Source organism: Polypterus senegalus, chromosome 11 (assembly GCF_016835505.1).
Source record: "Polypterus senegalus isolate Bchr_013 chromosome 11, ASM1683550v1, whole genome shotgun sequence".
Lineage (NCBI taxonomy): Eukaryota > Metazoa > Chordata > Cladistia > Polypteriformes > Polypteridae > Polypterus > Polypterus senegalus.
The window spans coordinates 156800806-156816389 of NC_053164.1; the positions used below are offsets into that span (position 1 = coordinate 156800806).

The 15584-nt window shown below is 36.2% G+C and overlaps 1 protein-coding gene across 1 annotated transcript in view; it reads left to right on the plus strand.

Moving 5' to 3' along the window:
• Positions 1-1223: 1223 nt before the first annotated feature.
• LOC120538628 (serine/threonine-protein kinase pim-2-like) overlaps positions 1224-15584 on the plus strand; it is a 33578-nt gene continuing 19217 nt past the window's right edge. Inside the window, exons 1-2 of the mRNA XM_039768015.1 lie at positions 1224-1336; positions 11399-11714. Coding sequence (XP_039623949.1) covers positions 1224-1336; positions 11399-11714 — 429 coding nt within the window. The remainder of the gene's footprint in view (positions 1337-11398; positions 11715-15584) is intronic.

Consider the following 15584-nt stretch of genomic DNA (forward strand, 5'->3'; position numbering starts at 1 on the left):
CTATTTTTTCCTTTAAGGAATGGCACTTTTGTTGTACATTTGCTATGGCAAAAAAGGTTCCATGGTGCAATTTTTATTGTTGTTGCAATAATTAAGTGACATGGTGTCATAAAAGTTTCCATAGAGGTGACTTAAAACACACAAGAATTGATTATGTAATAAAATAAAATCATGTCTGCTCCTACTCCACCCGGGGGAGTAAATGCGAACATTAATTTTTATTTTAATTCTTTTCATTTTTATTACTATTTAATTTAATATTGTTTCTTTGTATCAGTATACTGCTGCTGGATTATGTGAATTTCCCCTTGGGATTAATAAAGTATCTATCTATCTATCTATCTCTATCTATCTAAGTGGAGCTAGCCTGACATTTTTGTGCCAATGTTGACTTTCTCCGGGTATGCTTGTTCTCATCAAGTGAATATTAGGTTATTTGGGAGTTTAAACTGAGTGTAATAGATAAGACACAACAGAAGGTAACCAAAATAACTCTTCTTTATGGAACAGGCTGTGCAAATATAGTCTGAGAGTATTCATTTTATAGTTAAAACTAATATTTAAAAAGTGTTAGCCTTACAGCACCCAATATTGTTTAATCTTCAGAAACTTTTCAGGTGTAGTAAATGAATGTAAATTCTTGGCTATGGTGGGCCCGGTGTTTCTGTCTCAGTCACAATAATGACAAGATGAATGCATTATTGATTCTGGCAGTTTTCAACTAGATTATATCAAATATGTATGTCAGTGATGCAGAGTCACTAAATCAGATTCTCACTTTGAGATCATCAAAATGTTGGAGGGCCCTAATATGGAAACAAAAAAGAAATGGATTAAGAAAGTATCTGACCTTTCTACCTCCCAGATGTGTGTGTCAAGCCAAATGCTATTCAAGATGGCTGGCTCTAAACTGATACCTTTGACAATTTATTGCCAAAGATCTGCATAGAAAAAAAAGACACATTGCTCTAAAACTATCCCATTTGTCTGGTACAATTCTAAAAGTGAATGAAAAAATAATCTGGGTTCTCACAGCAGTTTTACTATATTGTTCTGCTGTTGAAATTGTTACCTTATTGGAGTGATCCCCAAACACCTGTATCACTGCCTATATCAGCATTCTTGGTGTAACATGTTTAATGCTGTACAAGGTGTGGAAGCTGATGAATCTTCACAATCTGTCTTTTATCCCATTTTTACAGACTATTAACCAGAAGTTATCTATGGAGGAAGGGATTCCTGATCATCCACAAGAAAATGAAAAGAGCATGACTTTGGAGGAAATGTGTTTGGAACTGAAGAGGGCATTGGATCAGAAAGATGAATATATACAAAGGTGTGTTATTCATGACCTTGTGCTAATATGCAATTTTATAATAACAATTCATAATTTATATGTGAACTTGTAATAAGGTTTGTTAATAGTGTACGTAAAAGGAACATCAGTTTCCAAAAATGTACATTTGTCTTATTTTTTGATTCACACTGATTTCTACATAACAAAGTATTTAAAAACTGCTCTTTTTGTTATAATACCTGAGCACATGAAAATATTACATTTTTCTGTCACTTTCTACTTTTTAATTACATGTAAGTGCACTGATATATAAATACAAAACTGCATTTTATATTTTAATTCATTATTTTAGCATGTTTTATTAAATAACTGTTCTAAGTCTTTACCAAAATGAATTTCAAGACCCCTTTTTAAGTCGTATTCAGGGTTATTCAGGGTTTCTATAAGTTTACATTGTAACTAATTCTAAATAATATGCTGTAACTGTCTTTCACAATAAATAAATAGTATTTTTTATTTTACTTTGAAATTAAAAAAAAGAAAAAATACTTTTTATTGCCATGTCTGGAGGAGCCTGTTAGGATTTACTGAGCTCCACAGATTCAAGGTCCAGGCTTATCTCAAAGTTACAAGCATCATGACCTCAGTGAGGCCTAGTAATAGGGTAATTCCTGCTCCAAAATTTAGTAGCAGGCGATTGGCTTGTATCAGACGAATAAAAATAAGTTGTAAAACCTTCAATTTTCAAAAATTTCAAAAAGGAAGAGAGGAACTGTGCAAAACTCACCCTTATTAAATAAAAAATTTATTGACAAAATAACAGCAAAACAAGAAAAAAGCAAAAAATACACTAAAGAAATTGTTTTCAAAAGGAAAAACATAGAGAACACAGAATGCAAACAGTCCACAGACATAAATCATAATCCAAATAAGCTCATATCCAAAAACCAGATAATCAAAAAAGCAGTACTTAAATTAGTCGACAAAGCAACTGGGAACCATAATTCAGAAGTTGTAAACTAATGCCACTGCAGCTATTTAACAGTCTGCTGCATTTTTAAATAGGACTGGGGATAGCCCCCACCTGCAGTGGTAGAAGGCATTGACCCCTTAAGATGAACATAAAGAGAACAAGATACATATATTTTACATGTATCCATATAAGATCACATAAAATTAAAAGCAATATTCACATAGAGGGAATTTATCAAAAGGAAAACAGTCATTGTCTATAACAATACAGTATTTACAAAAAAATATTTAATAAAATAAATCCTGGGAGGGAGACTAGGGAGACGAGACGTGATCTTCACAGAAGACAACTTGACATCCCGCAAGAGACACTTTAATGTCAAGTGAGACAAGGCAGCGAGCCAACATTTAGAACAAGTTCACGTATATCTAACCAAGCAGTTGCTGAAATGCTTTTGACAGACACATTTGATGTGCTCCCAGCTCCTAAAACAACGAACAAGCGACAAGTAGAATACGCCCTGTGTTGGCTGGGATTGGCCTTAGCAGACCGCCGTGACCCTGTAGTTAGGATATAGCGGGTTGGATAATGGATAGATAGATAGATAGATAGATAGATAGATAGATAGATATGATAGATAGATAGATACTTTATTAATCCCAAGGGGAAATTCACATACTCCAGCAGTAGCATACTGATAAAAAAAAAAACAAATTAAAGAGAGTCACATACTGTAGTGTGGGGAAGGAACGATCTCCTCAGTCTGTCAATGGAGCAGGACTGTGACAGCAGTCTGTCGCTGAAGCTGCTCCTCTGTCTGGAGATGATACAGTTCAGTGGTTGCAGTGGATTCTCCATGGTTGACAGGAGCCTGCTCAGCGCCCGTCACTCTGCCATGGATTTCAAACTAACCAGCTCCATTCCTGCAATGGAGCCTGCCTTCCTCACCAGTTTGTCCATCCCTCTTCTTTATGCTGCCTCCCCAGCACACCACTGCGTAGAAGAGTGCACTTGCCACAACCATCTTAAGCATTTTATTTTATTACACTAATGGGCCATCTGTTCTTATTTTTTTTCACTTGTCAGATAGACCCTAAAGAAGGAAAGGTCATATTTCCTGTGTCAAATAGACGCATTCCTAAGAAACTGGAAATTTTCCTGGGTCAGCTTACAGCACCATTTTATCACAGACTGCATGAATAACCTGCCATTATAGTAAAACGGCTTTGTAAGCTATTAACCCTAAGTAGCTTGCAAGCAGTTAATTTTTCTTTTACGCATAACACACATTTGCCTTTCAAACAGAAAATTCAAATTTGATTCCGTCCATAACATTTAACTCTCTTTTAATCAAGAATTCTCCTCACTCTTTGTCTCTCACATACCCATAATATTACTATATTGTCTTGATTCATTACTTAGAAAGGGGGGGCTACAAGTGTAATGTCACACCATTACATCACTACTATATTCTGTCTGGGACTGTCCGATTTAAAGCTGCCTGGTTTTCGACCTGTAATTCTTAAAATTCATCCCTGGGGGAAGTGGGGCAGCTCAGTGTGGCAGATCTCAATAAATTATAATTGCTGATCGTATTAGTCTAAACACAATCCCATAAACTATCAGCCAACCCCTTTAATATTTTATGTTATTAATATTTAATGTTTGGAAAATATTTTTAGGCAAAATCAGGAAAAAACTACAGTTGTAAAATACTGGTAATATATCAAAGGTAATCAAATATATCAAAAGGTAATATATCAAAGAAATAAAGCCCCAACATTACATTTAAATTCTTTTGTTAAGTTTTTTTTCAGTTATGTTTCATCAATATTTGATCGTTATTGGTGACTTTAGTAACAACAAATTAACAATGATTGTTGTTTGTTCATCTGAGTTATCTCATTAAACTTAACCTCCACTTCTGCACATCATTAAACATTTTTCCTATATGACAAATATGTTCTGTGACTTTTTATGTAACAAACAGATACATTGTAAGGTATGGCAGTTATACTCTCTAATCATAATGGCAGAGAGTAGTGACAGGTTGCATTGCAAGTTAAGAATTCCACATTAATCTGTGCATGTGACAGTAATGACCCTATAGTAATCCGGTAGCGTGCCATTTCAAACCCGCAGCTGTGGTTCTGTTTGCTTCGTGACTAACAACAATAGTGTATCATTATCACCTGGTGCATTTGGACCTACGTGCAGTTCTGATGTTAAAAGGTATAATTAAATTAATTTGTTTTGAAAACTAATTTAAATTTTAAAATAAAACAAACTAATTTGTATTTCAATCCACTCCATATGTTCTAATCCAGTTGATCAAGAGCTGGGACACACAGAAACTGGAGCCCAGCTATTATATTGTAACAGCGCTGACAAGTTACAATGGACAGGGATGAGTCACTTAAGTATAAGCTCATACTTCATCACCAGTTGCAGGGATGCCTATATAAATGAAAAGCCTGCAAAGTCACATGCTTTTTCCAACTATAGTGTGGCAAAAGGCAAGCAGTTCCTTTAAGGATAGCGAGCCACCTCAAAGAGACATGTAAAGATAAGTGAATCCATCCTTTGGGGCACTCAGCGCAGAAGTTACATTGGTGTCAGAACTGGAAACAGAAGGCCTACATTCCAATTTAGCAGATCATCCAGTGCCTTGGAGACCTAAAATGAACCTGCTTGGCTCTATGTAGGAGCTGCTAGAGAGTCTACAGTCTCAAATCCATAATCTGGAGTGTTGTTTACAGCAGCAATACAGGGGGGGAAAGACAGCTGTGAGACTGCCACCTCTGCAGCTCCACCACTGCTTTTCTATCTGCTAAGGTCCACTACTCTTGAGTGTGTGTAAACTGGTTGAGCTACAAGCTCATGGAGATGGGGAAAAGTGTGACAGATTGCGTTCCGACTGACCCTAAATCAGCTGTGAGAAGCAGGACCGATGGTAAAAATGCACAGGCATAGGACAAGGCAGATCAAACAGGTATTGTGAAGTGGCGGTAAAGGGAAAGTCTTAAAGCTGAGATCCAGACCTGGTACCCGGAGGTTTGCCCTTTTGCTTACAAATGACCAGCATTGAACGCCTCTGCTGCACCACATCACAATGCTACAATGTTAATATAGAATCTACATTAGCCTACTAATAAGGTTAATTGAAAGTTTCTGATTCATAAGAAGCAGTTAGCTCTTGGATTCGAGCAAAGCATAAATTCAGCAGAAATGGTAGAATTGAGCCCAGTGCCTCAGGCGGCAATTTATTACGCAACAGGCATTTACTTAGGGAAGTGTGTTATGACTGACGATTAAGTCTTGACCCCCTATATGTTTGGTATGGTTTCTTAATTTAAATAAGTGTTTTTTCCCATCAGACACATTAAATGGTGACCCTGAATTTTAATATTCTGACCCAGGGCTCAGTTGTGAGGTAGCGGAGTCATTTGCAGTGATCCCTTCATTCGCAACTAGGGAAGATCGATTCCATAGTAATCGATACTTCAAAACTCAGACTATAATCATTTGGTATAGAGTACCATTAAAAAATATTGATTACTATTTTTTGTAGTACTTAGGGTGTTGTACTGTGTTAGCTGTTATATATGTAATGAGAAGTCAAGCAAAATGACATCTTTTATTGGCTAACTAAAAACATTACCCCGAAGCTTGCATATTTTATTTGTTTTACTTTCTCATATACAAAGTATAGGGAAAATATTGTAATCGTCCAAAGGTTCGATGTTGAGATTTTCTCGAAAATACCATTGTTGAAATTATATCTGTGCATCTGTGTGTATGTAAACACGATAAATTGAGTACGCTTTCACTTAGGTCAAACAAATTTTGCATATAAGTATTAGGTACAAAACATAGATTTCTATCAACTTTTGGGCTATTTCCATTAACCAGAAGTGGAACATTACCTCTTATTCAGCTGCAGAGTCTGATTTATTCAACTTTACTTTTATAATAATTGTTCAAAATATTATTAATTTGATTTGATTTGTTGTTGATGGTTCTTTAATGTACATAATATAAAAATATAATCATTGTCTTACGGTTTACTCCTCAAATATCCATCCCTATATCTTAGTATACGAGACAGTCGAGGGGAGAGCATTCCCATTTTTTTTCTGTAATATAAGGTAGCAAGGCTCTCACAAAAGTATGGAATGTACAGGGTGAGCCAAAAAGAAGCACCATATTTCAAATGTTTATTCCACAAAAACGCTACAAGATACAATAAATTTCATTATGACACAATGCCAAATTCTGCAACAGTGCACCAAACTGGAACATATGCTCACTGTGCAGGGGTCTCTGGAAGTTCACAAGGGTTGGTTTCAGCCCAGTAGCGAAAGTTTTGCTTATTTACGCAACCACTCAAATGGAAATCTGCCTTTTCGCTGCATATGACAATGGCATCTTGAACAGTTTGCGGAATGTTCACAAACAATTCTCTCCAGCTCTCTTCCTACCCTACCATCATTTTGTATATAAGGAAATTAAGGTCTTCATGCAAAATACTCCTCGAAGATGTGTTGGAAATGCAAGAAGCATGTTTGCGTGCTGAATGTCTAGGAGATTTCAAAATTGATGCCCCTACAGCTTGGATGTTTTCAGGCATTCATACAGTCTGAGGACAGCCTGAAGATTTTCTGTTTAATGTTGCACCCATCTGTCTAAGTATAGCAACCCACTGAAGAACTGTTTTCCGATTTGGGACATCACTGTTAGGAGGAATGCTAAAGTGCATTCGGAAGGCGTGTCACGTAGTGAAGGATTTGTTATTTTTGAAGAACGCTTCGAAAGCAAAAGTGCGGTGTGCAGCAGACCAAGGCATGTTGATGACTGAAAACTACAAAGGATCAAAGGACCCCCACCCCAACCTACTCAGCTTGCCTCTACCTCGTACAATGACCTTGAGAAATGTGGTACTTAATTGTGGCTCACCTTGTATTAACGCACTTTCCACTCTCACTTAAATGAGCAGATGCGCTGTAACTGATATAAGAACACCATGCGCCCACACCCCTTGCGCAAGCGCAGTCTGTGTATGACAATGGCAGACCAAAAGCATAGCGTTGTATGCTGCTACTTTTTACAGATGGAAAATAATATGGCCACCTGATGCAATATTTGTGAGAAAAGTGAGCAGTACAGTAAAAAAACAGGCAGCCCATTTAAACATGTAAAAAGCACACATGCTGACCAATAGAAAGATGTTTGTAAAACATCAAAAAGATGCAAATCTGAAGCACGGTGGTTTAGCTACAGTCTGTGCCAGATAAGAGATGTTGCAGGAGAGTTATCAAAAAGGCAGGAGACGTTATCCAGGTAACTGCTGCTAGTAGGTTTACGTAGACAGTCTACTGAAGACTTTTTAGTTGAGTTTAACATTTTGCCGTTTGTCGCTCATTATTAATACGTATGAAACATAAAGTCCATTGTTAGCATAAGGAAGGAGACATAATAACGTAAAGCATCACTGTCAAGTGCATTTTGTCACGGGTTCTGTCCATTTTGTTATTTCTGCTAATTAAAATGAAGGATAAAGTATAGACCATCATACATAAATGAAAGAATGTAAAATAGTCTTAACACTATGCAAAATACTTAATAGCTATGTCTAATTTGAAGATAATAACTTTCTCTGAATGTAGTTTCCTTTCTGAAAAATAAGTGCTGGAGTAAATGTTACTAAAAGTATTAATTATTTCTCAAGTTTAGTAGATTTAAAAGTACAGTACTTAAATTGCATTAGTAACAGCATCTAATGTAATAAAATATTATTTTTCTACTTAATTTTATATCGGTAAACCTGTATTATGATCCTGTCTCCTCCCACAGTCCAAAGACATGCAAGTTAGGTCGATTGACAATGCTAAATTGGCCCCTGGTGTGTGCGCGTGTGCGTGTGTGCGTGGTGTGTGTGTGTATGTGTTTTCACCCAGTGATGTGCCCTTGCCCTGCCCAGGGATTGTTCCTGCCTTGCTCCTTCAGAGGCAAAATAGGATCAAATGTAAAAAAATGTTAACCATTTTTCTCTAAATACAAATTTGAAACTTAACTAAATGTAAAGCTCATATGACAAAATCTTTTTTAATAAAACAGAAGAGCAGAATATAATAGAAAATGCAAATGTGGGAATATTATTTTTTTTGTAAATGTTGGTGTTCTGAAGGGATTGGTTTAAGTATTTTGGTGAAGAGATTTCCTTATTACATTTGTATTGTAGCGACCCGGCAGTCAGCGCTGCCGGAGTGATGCATTGTGGGAAGGTTGTACGTTCACTGCTTTTTATAATGTTTTTCCTGTTGTATTTATTAATGTCTTAACTTGTAAATAATTGTTGTGTTTGTGTTCAATTAGTTGGGTGGGTTTGGGTCATCGCCGTCCGGGGTTATTTATTTTGTAAAAAGTACCGGTTATGTGAAATGTGTCTTCGTGCATGACCTTGACCATGGCAGTGCAATAATGTCGAGCTTTGTTTACTGGCTATCTGTGATTAAAGAGATACAACAGGACAGAGTTGTTATTCATTGCTAAGATTTTATCTAAGCAATTAATGCCGAGACACTCGGAGTTGTGCGGTGTATGGGACACGAGTGCTCGTTACTTGAGAAATTGGGTACAGCTGCGTGCTGCCGAGACACTCGTAGTCGTGCGGTGTATGGGACACGAGTGCTCGTTACTTAGAGAGCCGGGTGCAGCTGCGTGCATAACGCTAGCAATCTACTAGCCGACAGCGATCGGCTTTAAAAATTTCAAGACTCGACCCCAGGTCGCTACAGTATGTTTATTCTGGGCTGCATGATGGTGCAGTAGTAATGCTGCTGCCTCACAGCAAGTAGGCAGAGGTTTGTGACCCAGACCCTCCCTGTGTGGAATTTGCATTTTCTCCGTGTCTACGTATGTCATATCCTACAGTCCAAAGATAGGTAAGGTGAACTAGCCAAGCTAAATTGCCCTTGTGTTTGGTGTGTTCGCCCTGCAGTGGATGGGCGTGCAGGGTTTGCTCCTTCCATGCGCCCAATAGCAGAAGGATAGGTTCCAGCAACCCCGCCCAAATCCCCTCCCCCAGCCTGCAGTAAGTGGTTTAGAAAATTACATGACAAGTGCATTCTATTAATATATTTTTGTAATCAATCTGTTATGGCGACTTTGGTACTGTTTCGTTAATTTAAATACAGACTGACCCATTAATAGAAATTCTAGAACACTATAATTTGAAAACGGACTCCTATGCTCTTTAACAAATTCTCAGTGTGTGTCAATATTGAAAATCTGAGACATAAAATACTTGTATCGCCCACCACTATTCGCAACTCGCAAAAAGGAATTTGGCCCATTTGCTTTCTATGATGTTTCATATTAACATTTAATTAAGTACACATCCCTTAGAAAAACATTGTACTTGAGAGAAAGCAAGTTTGTTTCGCTTCACAAAAATGAAGCAAGCAGATGTTTAATATATGTAAAAACATTTCCCTTTCCTGTTTTTTCACCCCCATCTGCAACCTTGCAGCTGTGCCTAGGAAAGAACTACACTTCCCACAAGGCCGGAGAAGTGCATAATGGCTGATGGGGAAGTAGCCTGATCAGCCGGGTTGAAGTTCCACTCTACTCAGATCTTGGTACATTCCTAGTAGCCCTCTATCTTCTTCTTGGATCAGTCTCACGCACAAAAAAAGATTGAATTTAGGTAGTTTCATTTTTTCTTCTCAAATTTCAATAGCAGTTTCATTGCTTCATTGAATTACAACTTTTTTAGAAATCAAGTGTTTCTTTCATTCCATTCCACAAAAAAAATTTGTAAACTCAAAATAGGGAACTCTTTTGAAGGGTTTTGCGGTTGCAACATTGCACGTGAAACAAATTTTAGTATTTCACAAAATAATATACGAAGGGAAGCATGCCGCTTTTGATCATAACTCCTTATTTTGTGATGAGACTTGAGATGAGACGATATATTTTTCATAACCGTCCCACAATCCAAAGACATGCAGGTTAGGTGGATTGGTGATTCTAAATTGGCCCTAGTGTGTGCTTGGTGTGTTTGTGTGTGTCCTGCAGTGGGTTGGCACCCTGCCAAGGATTGGTTCTTGCCTTGTGCCCTGTGTTGGCTGGGATTGGCTCCAGCAGACCCCCCGTGACCCTGTATTCGGATTCAGCGGGTTAGAAAATGGACGGATGGATGGAGAAAGATTCAACATTCGGAGAAGGATTGTGGGGTTTGATGGTCTTGGAATACAGGAATGTCATTGAAAAGTTTACAAGATAATACGCTAGAATCAAGCTTTTTATCAAAGAAATGTCTTGCATATTTAAAAAGCCATTATACACCAGCATTGCAAGTTCTCATCACTATGCATTTTTTTCAGCATATCCCATTTTATAAGCTCATTATATTATATTACCTCAGTTACATGAAATATCCAAAGACAATGAGCCACAGTTATAGTACTGTTGTTTGGTTATGAGAAGTACTTTGTAACCAAGTAGTTTTTTATTACTTTAACATTAGGGTCTATTATTAGTATACTGGAGCTCCTTACTCTTGAATATGTCACATAGAATTGACCACAAGTAATTCTGTATTCTTTTGAATTCAGAATGGAAATCAGTTAAATAATGGGTATTTTGATTGCTGTGGTTACATCCTGTGCTTGATGAGATAGGATAAAGTTTAGAACATGGCTGGATGGATGTTTTAATTATTATTATTATATTACATTGATTATTTTATTTGCTTCCATAATTGTCTCAAGGATTACTTTTCAAGTTTTTTTTGTCAGTTGTATGTTTAATCCTTTTTTTTTTTTTGTTTTTTGTTAAGGCATTGCCAGGTTATATTCAAAAATCGATGACGTTTAGAGGCTGCACATTTAGATAGCCCGTGCACTGAATTAAATATTTGAAATGCTTACTATATACTAAAACATATGTACCTCCTTGAATGAGGAGGCACGAAATTGAGATTAAGCAGTTTTGATACTGGAATTTATTTAATGGATTATTTCATTTGTAAGCAGCTTGGTTGTTTTAATAATTGTGATAATGTTTTTTTTGAAAATGCAGCAGGACTATAGATTTTTTTTTTTTTTATGAATTGCTTTTTCTAGACTTCACAATGATCAAGAGTCTTTTGAGAATGAAACTAAGAGGCAGAATTCTGAAATAAAACGGCTCCGGGAAGAAATGCAAAAATACAGGGTAAAATATGAGAGGCTCAGGACTAAAGCCAAAGAACAGAATTTTGAGGTAAAACGGCTCTACCAGGAAATAGAACACTACAAGGCAGAAATAGAAAGGCTGGGCACTAAAGTTGAAAAGCTCTACCAAGAAAATGCCAAATACCATGCTGAAACTGAGACACTCCGAGCCGAAGCCAAAGAACAGGCCCTTGAAATAAAAAGACTCTGCCAAAGGAAGAGTTCGGTAAGACTTGATTGCCAGTATTTTCTTAATCAAGGAGGTGGTTTAGAAGGGGTATATTTGCTAAATTTCAACATGGAACAACTTTAGTAGTTGTTCAGGTAATTACTTGAATGTTACATTTATTATCATTCTGGAATACATCCAAAAAGAGTAACAAAGAAACAAGTAAGGCAGTGTAGTATATTTAATGGGGGGTTTTGTTTCTCAATTTTTTTTTTGTATCCTCTAGTAAAGCATGTTCAGCATTTAAAATCGGCAGAAGTCAGGCACTGGACACCAAAGAAAAGTGCATTTAGTTTTTGTTGTTCATAGTGTTCCAATCATGCAGATCATGGAGTAAACAAGCCAATCTAGAACTTCTTGATTCAGAGTGAATGGTTTGAGTGATTTCAGCATTTATGATGTTAAATCAGTAGGAAGGTAAATAATATTGTGCATTTCTAATATTAGAACTATGCTGGACAAAGTTATTGTGTTTTTTGAGTGTAAACTAACTCAGTACAAAATTAGTATGAATACAATGCAATTGCCATTATATGTGATGTTTTTGGATGAATATAGTGCCTATTTCTAGATTTAGGATTGCCATGAAAGTGAATCATTTAATGGACTGCAGAAATGAAGGCTGTTACAGATAGTCATTCTGATTTCCTTGGGTCTCTCTTGTTCTTGGAACTGCATCAGGGTTATTGATCCTGGAGAGCCGGGTCAGTTTTAGGTTAGACATTTGTCAGTTCTTTAAAGGAAACACACATGTACAGCTATACAGTGTTGTAAACAGATAATAGATTCAAATCTGCATGCGATAGCTTTGAACATAGATCCATTTTGGCATGTGATTGTCTTCTATTTGACTCCTGGGAGCAATGTAAAGCAAAAAAGCAGCACTGAAATCCTTGTGTGATATTTTTCCTTCTTGATGCTTTAAATATTATGGTTAAGTGTATCTGCCCTTTCTACTCAAATAAATATATACTGTAAAGTAAGAAGTGATTTATTATAGTAGATAAATTAGCCATAGTGGCATTAAATTTGGCATATAGTAGGTGTCAGAAATGCCTGCTTGAGTATAAGTTTACCATCTGCAATGCTATGGTTTTTATGTGGAAAAGTATTATGATACTAAGAATGGACCATTGCTCAGAAAACATCTATCTAGTGATTGTTCTTGACAGAAAGAGCTAATAGAGACTGACAAAACATGACAGTGTGTATTATCACAGCCTGGCTATTGTTTTAAAAGTATTGCCCATAAGCAGCTGAATGACAGTGAGGCTAAACCAGGCATGTCAGATTGCCCAGCTTATACTTTTTGTACTTCTGCAGCATCCCTTTTTATGGCCACCATGTAGCCCCAGCACTTGGCAAATTGGCTGAATTAGCAAGGTAGTGCTTCATGTGTCAAAGCTAGGAAAGCTCCAGAATGGATCCAGAAATGGTGGTAGTGGAAAGTGGCTAGAAGACACCAGATCACATTCCAGTCGAGTATCTGCAGGATTAAATGGAACCAAAGGTTAAATTAGTTGTTCACCAAATAACTGACAACAACAGTGAGACACTGGATTGGATATCTGACAGGATCCTTATGTTGTACTTTTGACACCTCCTTGACATAATTATTCAAATAAATTTGGCTGTTTGGAGGACAAATGGGAGACCTGTTCAGTATTAGCTTAGTGTGCCTAATGAAGTGACCACTCGGTTTAAAGTGATATACCTAAGTAACTATAATGTGTTCTTAAATATAAAATGGCATAGTAGCTGAAACAACTGCTTGATCAGTGTTAAATCTGAACAAATCAAATTTACTGGTATTTAGTGTGGAGCAAAATGCACCCAAATGTTTTATACAAAATGATCCTTAATCTCCTTAAGAGTCCAAGGAACCTGGCTGTCTTTCAAACAAAAGTTAGGCAAGTGTCTCTTATCTATATAAATAAAATGATAATACCCCCTGTCTGTCTTTTGAGTTTTTCAGCATTGTTTGATGTTATTCATCCATTTTACACACTAAGGACCTCATTTCAGCCCTTAGATCTCATTGTTTGTTTTTCTGTTTTTTCACTAATCATGCTAGAACTGCTGAACTCACAAAAGTTTGCATGTAGAATTTTGTTAGTCCAACTAAAAATGAAGGCAATATAGGAGGGGATTTGTAATGCAAAGGCAACCTAAAAACTGCATGGTTTTCCAAAATGACTGGGTATATCTTAAAGAAAGATTGCTTGTATACTAAAGCTGAGCCAACTTTAAAATCCAGGCTACATGATGTTTAAAAATTTCATCAGGAAGTGTGGTTGTAATGGAGGGGTGGAACAAAAAACACCTCCCTCCAAATGTCAATGTTTATGAAATTTGGCATGCATATTACCATTGATACAAGTTAAAATCTAGATGTCAATGCTTTTCAAAAACTTCATCAAGGGGTTTGTTACAAATCCAAAACTTTGGAGTTATCACACCAAAGTGGTTTAGCAGACAAAGTTTTTCAAAAATTCTGTTGTTTTTCTAAAAAAAAACACATTGCTGCAAAACAAGTGGATGTTCATGAAATGTTTCATGTATATTACAGTTAACCCAATTTGATATGTAGAGTTTATGGTGTTTCAAAGGTTTCATCATGAAATAGGGGTTCAATAGTGGAATTTGTAGAAAAAAATAGTTGTTTTTTTCTAGTTTACATAACATATTAAAGGTTCAGTTTTTGAGTTCATTGATTTAAAATATCTATTTGTGAAACCAAAGGAAATTGGGAAATGCAAGGAAGTAGTGTTCATGTTTCCAACCCAGCAAGCAGTTACCACACTTAAAGAATCCAATTAGTGATGCTCTGATCAGATTTTTTAAGGCTGACAAAATTACCAATTTCATGTTACTTTATCGGCCAATTCCATTTTGATTATGATTTCCCCACCCTTTTGTCCCTTTAAAAACTTTTTTACACTATGCTTATGCATAATCAGACAAATAGAAGTGTTAATGTCCTAGTAAATTTTTAACTTTGGTATTTTTATAATTAAACTGTAGAGCACGGGTGTTAACTCTTCTTTTTTATTAGCAAAATTAAATTCTGTAGGTTTATTGTTCATTCACCATTAAATTACTAAAATAGATAAAATTTCATTACAATGCATACTTAACTAATAAAATATATACAAAAATACTTGTCCTTAATGCATGAAAAATGCTTCTTATAATTACAAGCTATCATTATTTAAATTTTACTGTAATGTATTTATCTGAATTAATGTATTATAATAAAAAAAACTATTATAATAAAAACATCTGAGACGTGATTTTCTCGGAAAGACACTTTAACATCCTGCGAGACAGGGCAGTGAGACAAAAGCACAGCTGCTGTACAGGTTTTTAAATGATCGACATGCAGCTCGGCAGCAGCAGCAGCAAGCCATCAGCTGATCCGACCGCATCTCCTTGGCATGTGTTCAGCAACCCCACAATAATGAGAGGCAAAGTGGCTAGCGAGTAGCATGCCCCTAGGTGGGGGTGGGGGGTGTAGGTTGTGGGTGAGTGAAGCGAGCAAGGGGCAAAGCACCCTAGTTTAATTAAAAAAGTAGTTTTCACCATTTCTCTAACAAAAAATATATATATATATTTACACAATTAATTGATATTGGCAATTAAAAACGTCTTAAAAGCACTTATACATGCACTTATAAGTTCTAATCATTTTACATCATTAATTGTACTACAGCTATATGCTGTTAAAATATAAATTTACTGTATTATACAGGTATATTTTTTTCTTCAGTGCATTTGCTAGACATTTGTAATTCTTGAGTAATTATAAATATGGATTACCATTTTAATTATATATCTCTTGTTTTTTTTTTTTTACCAAAACTTGTG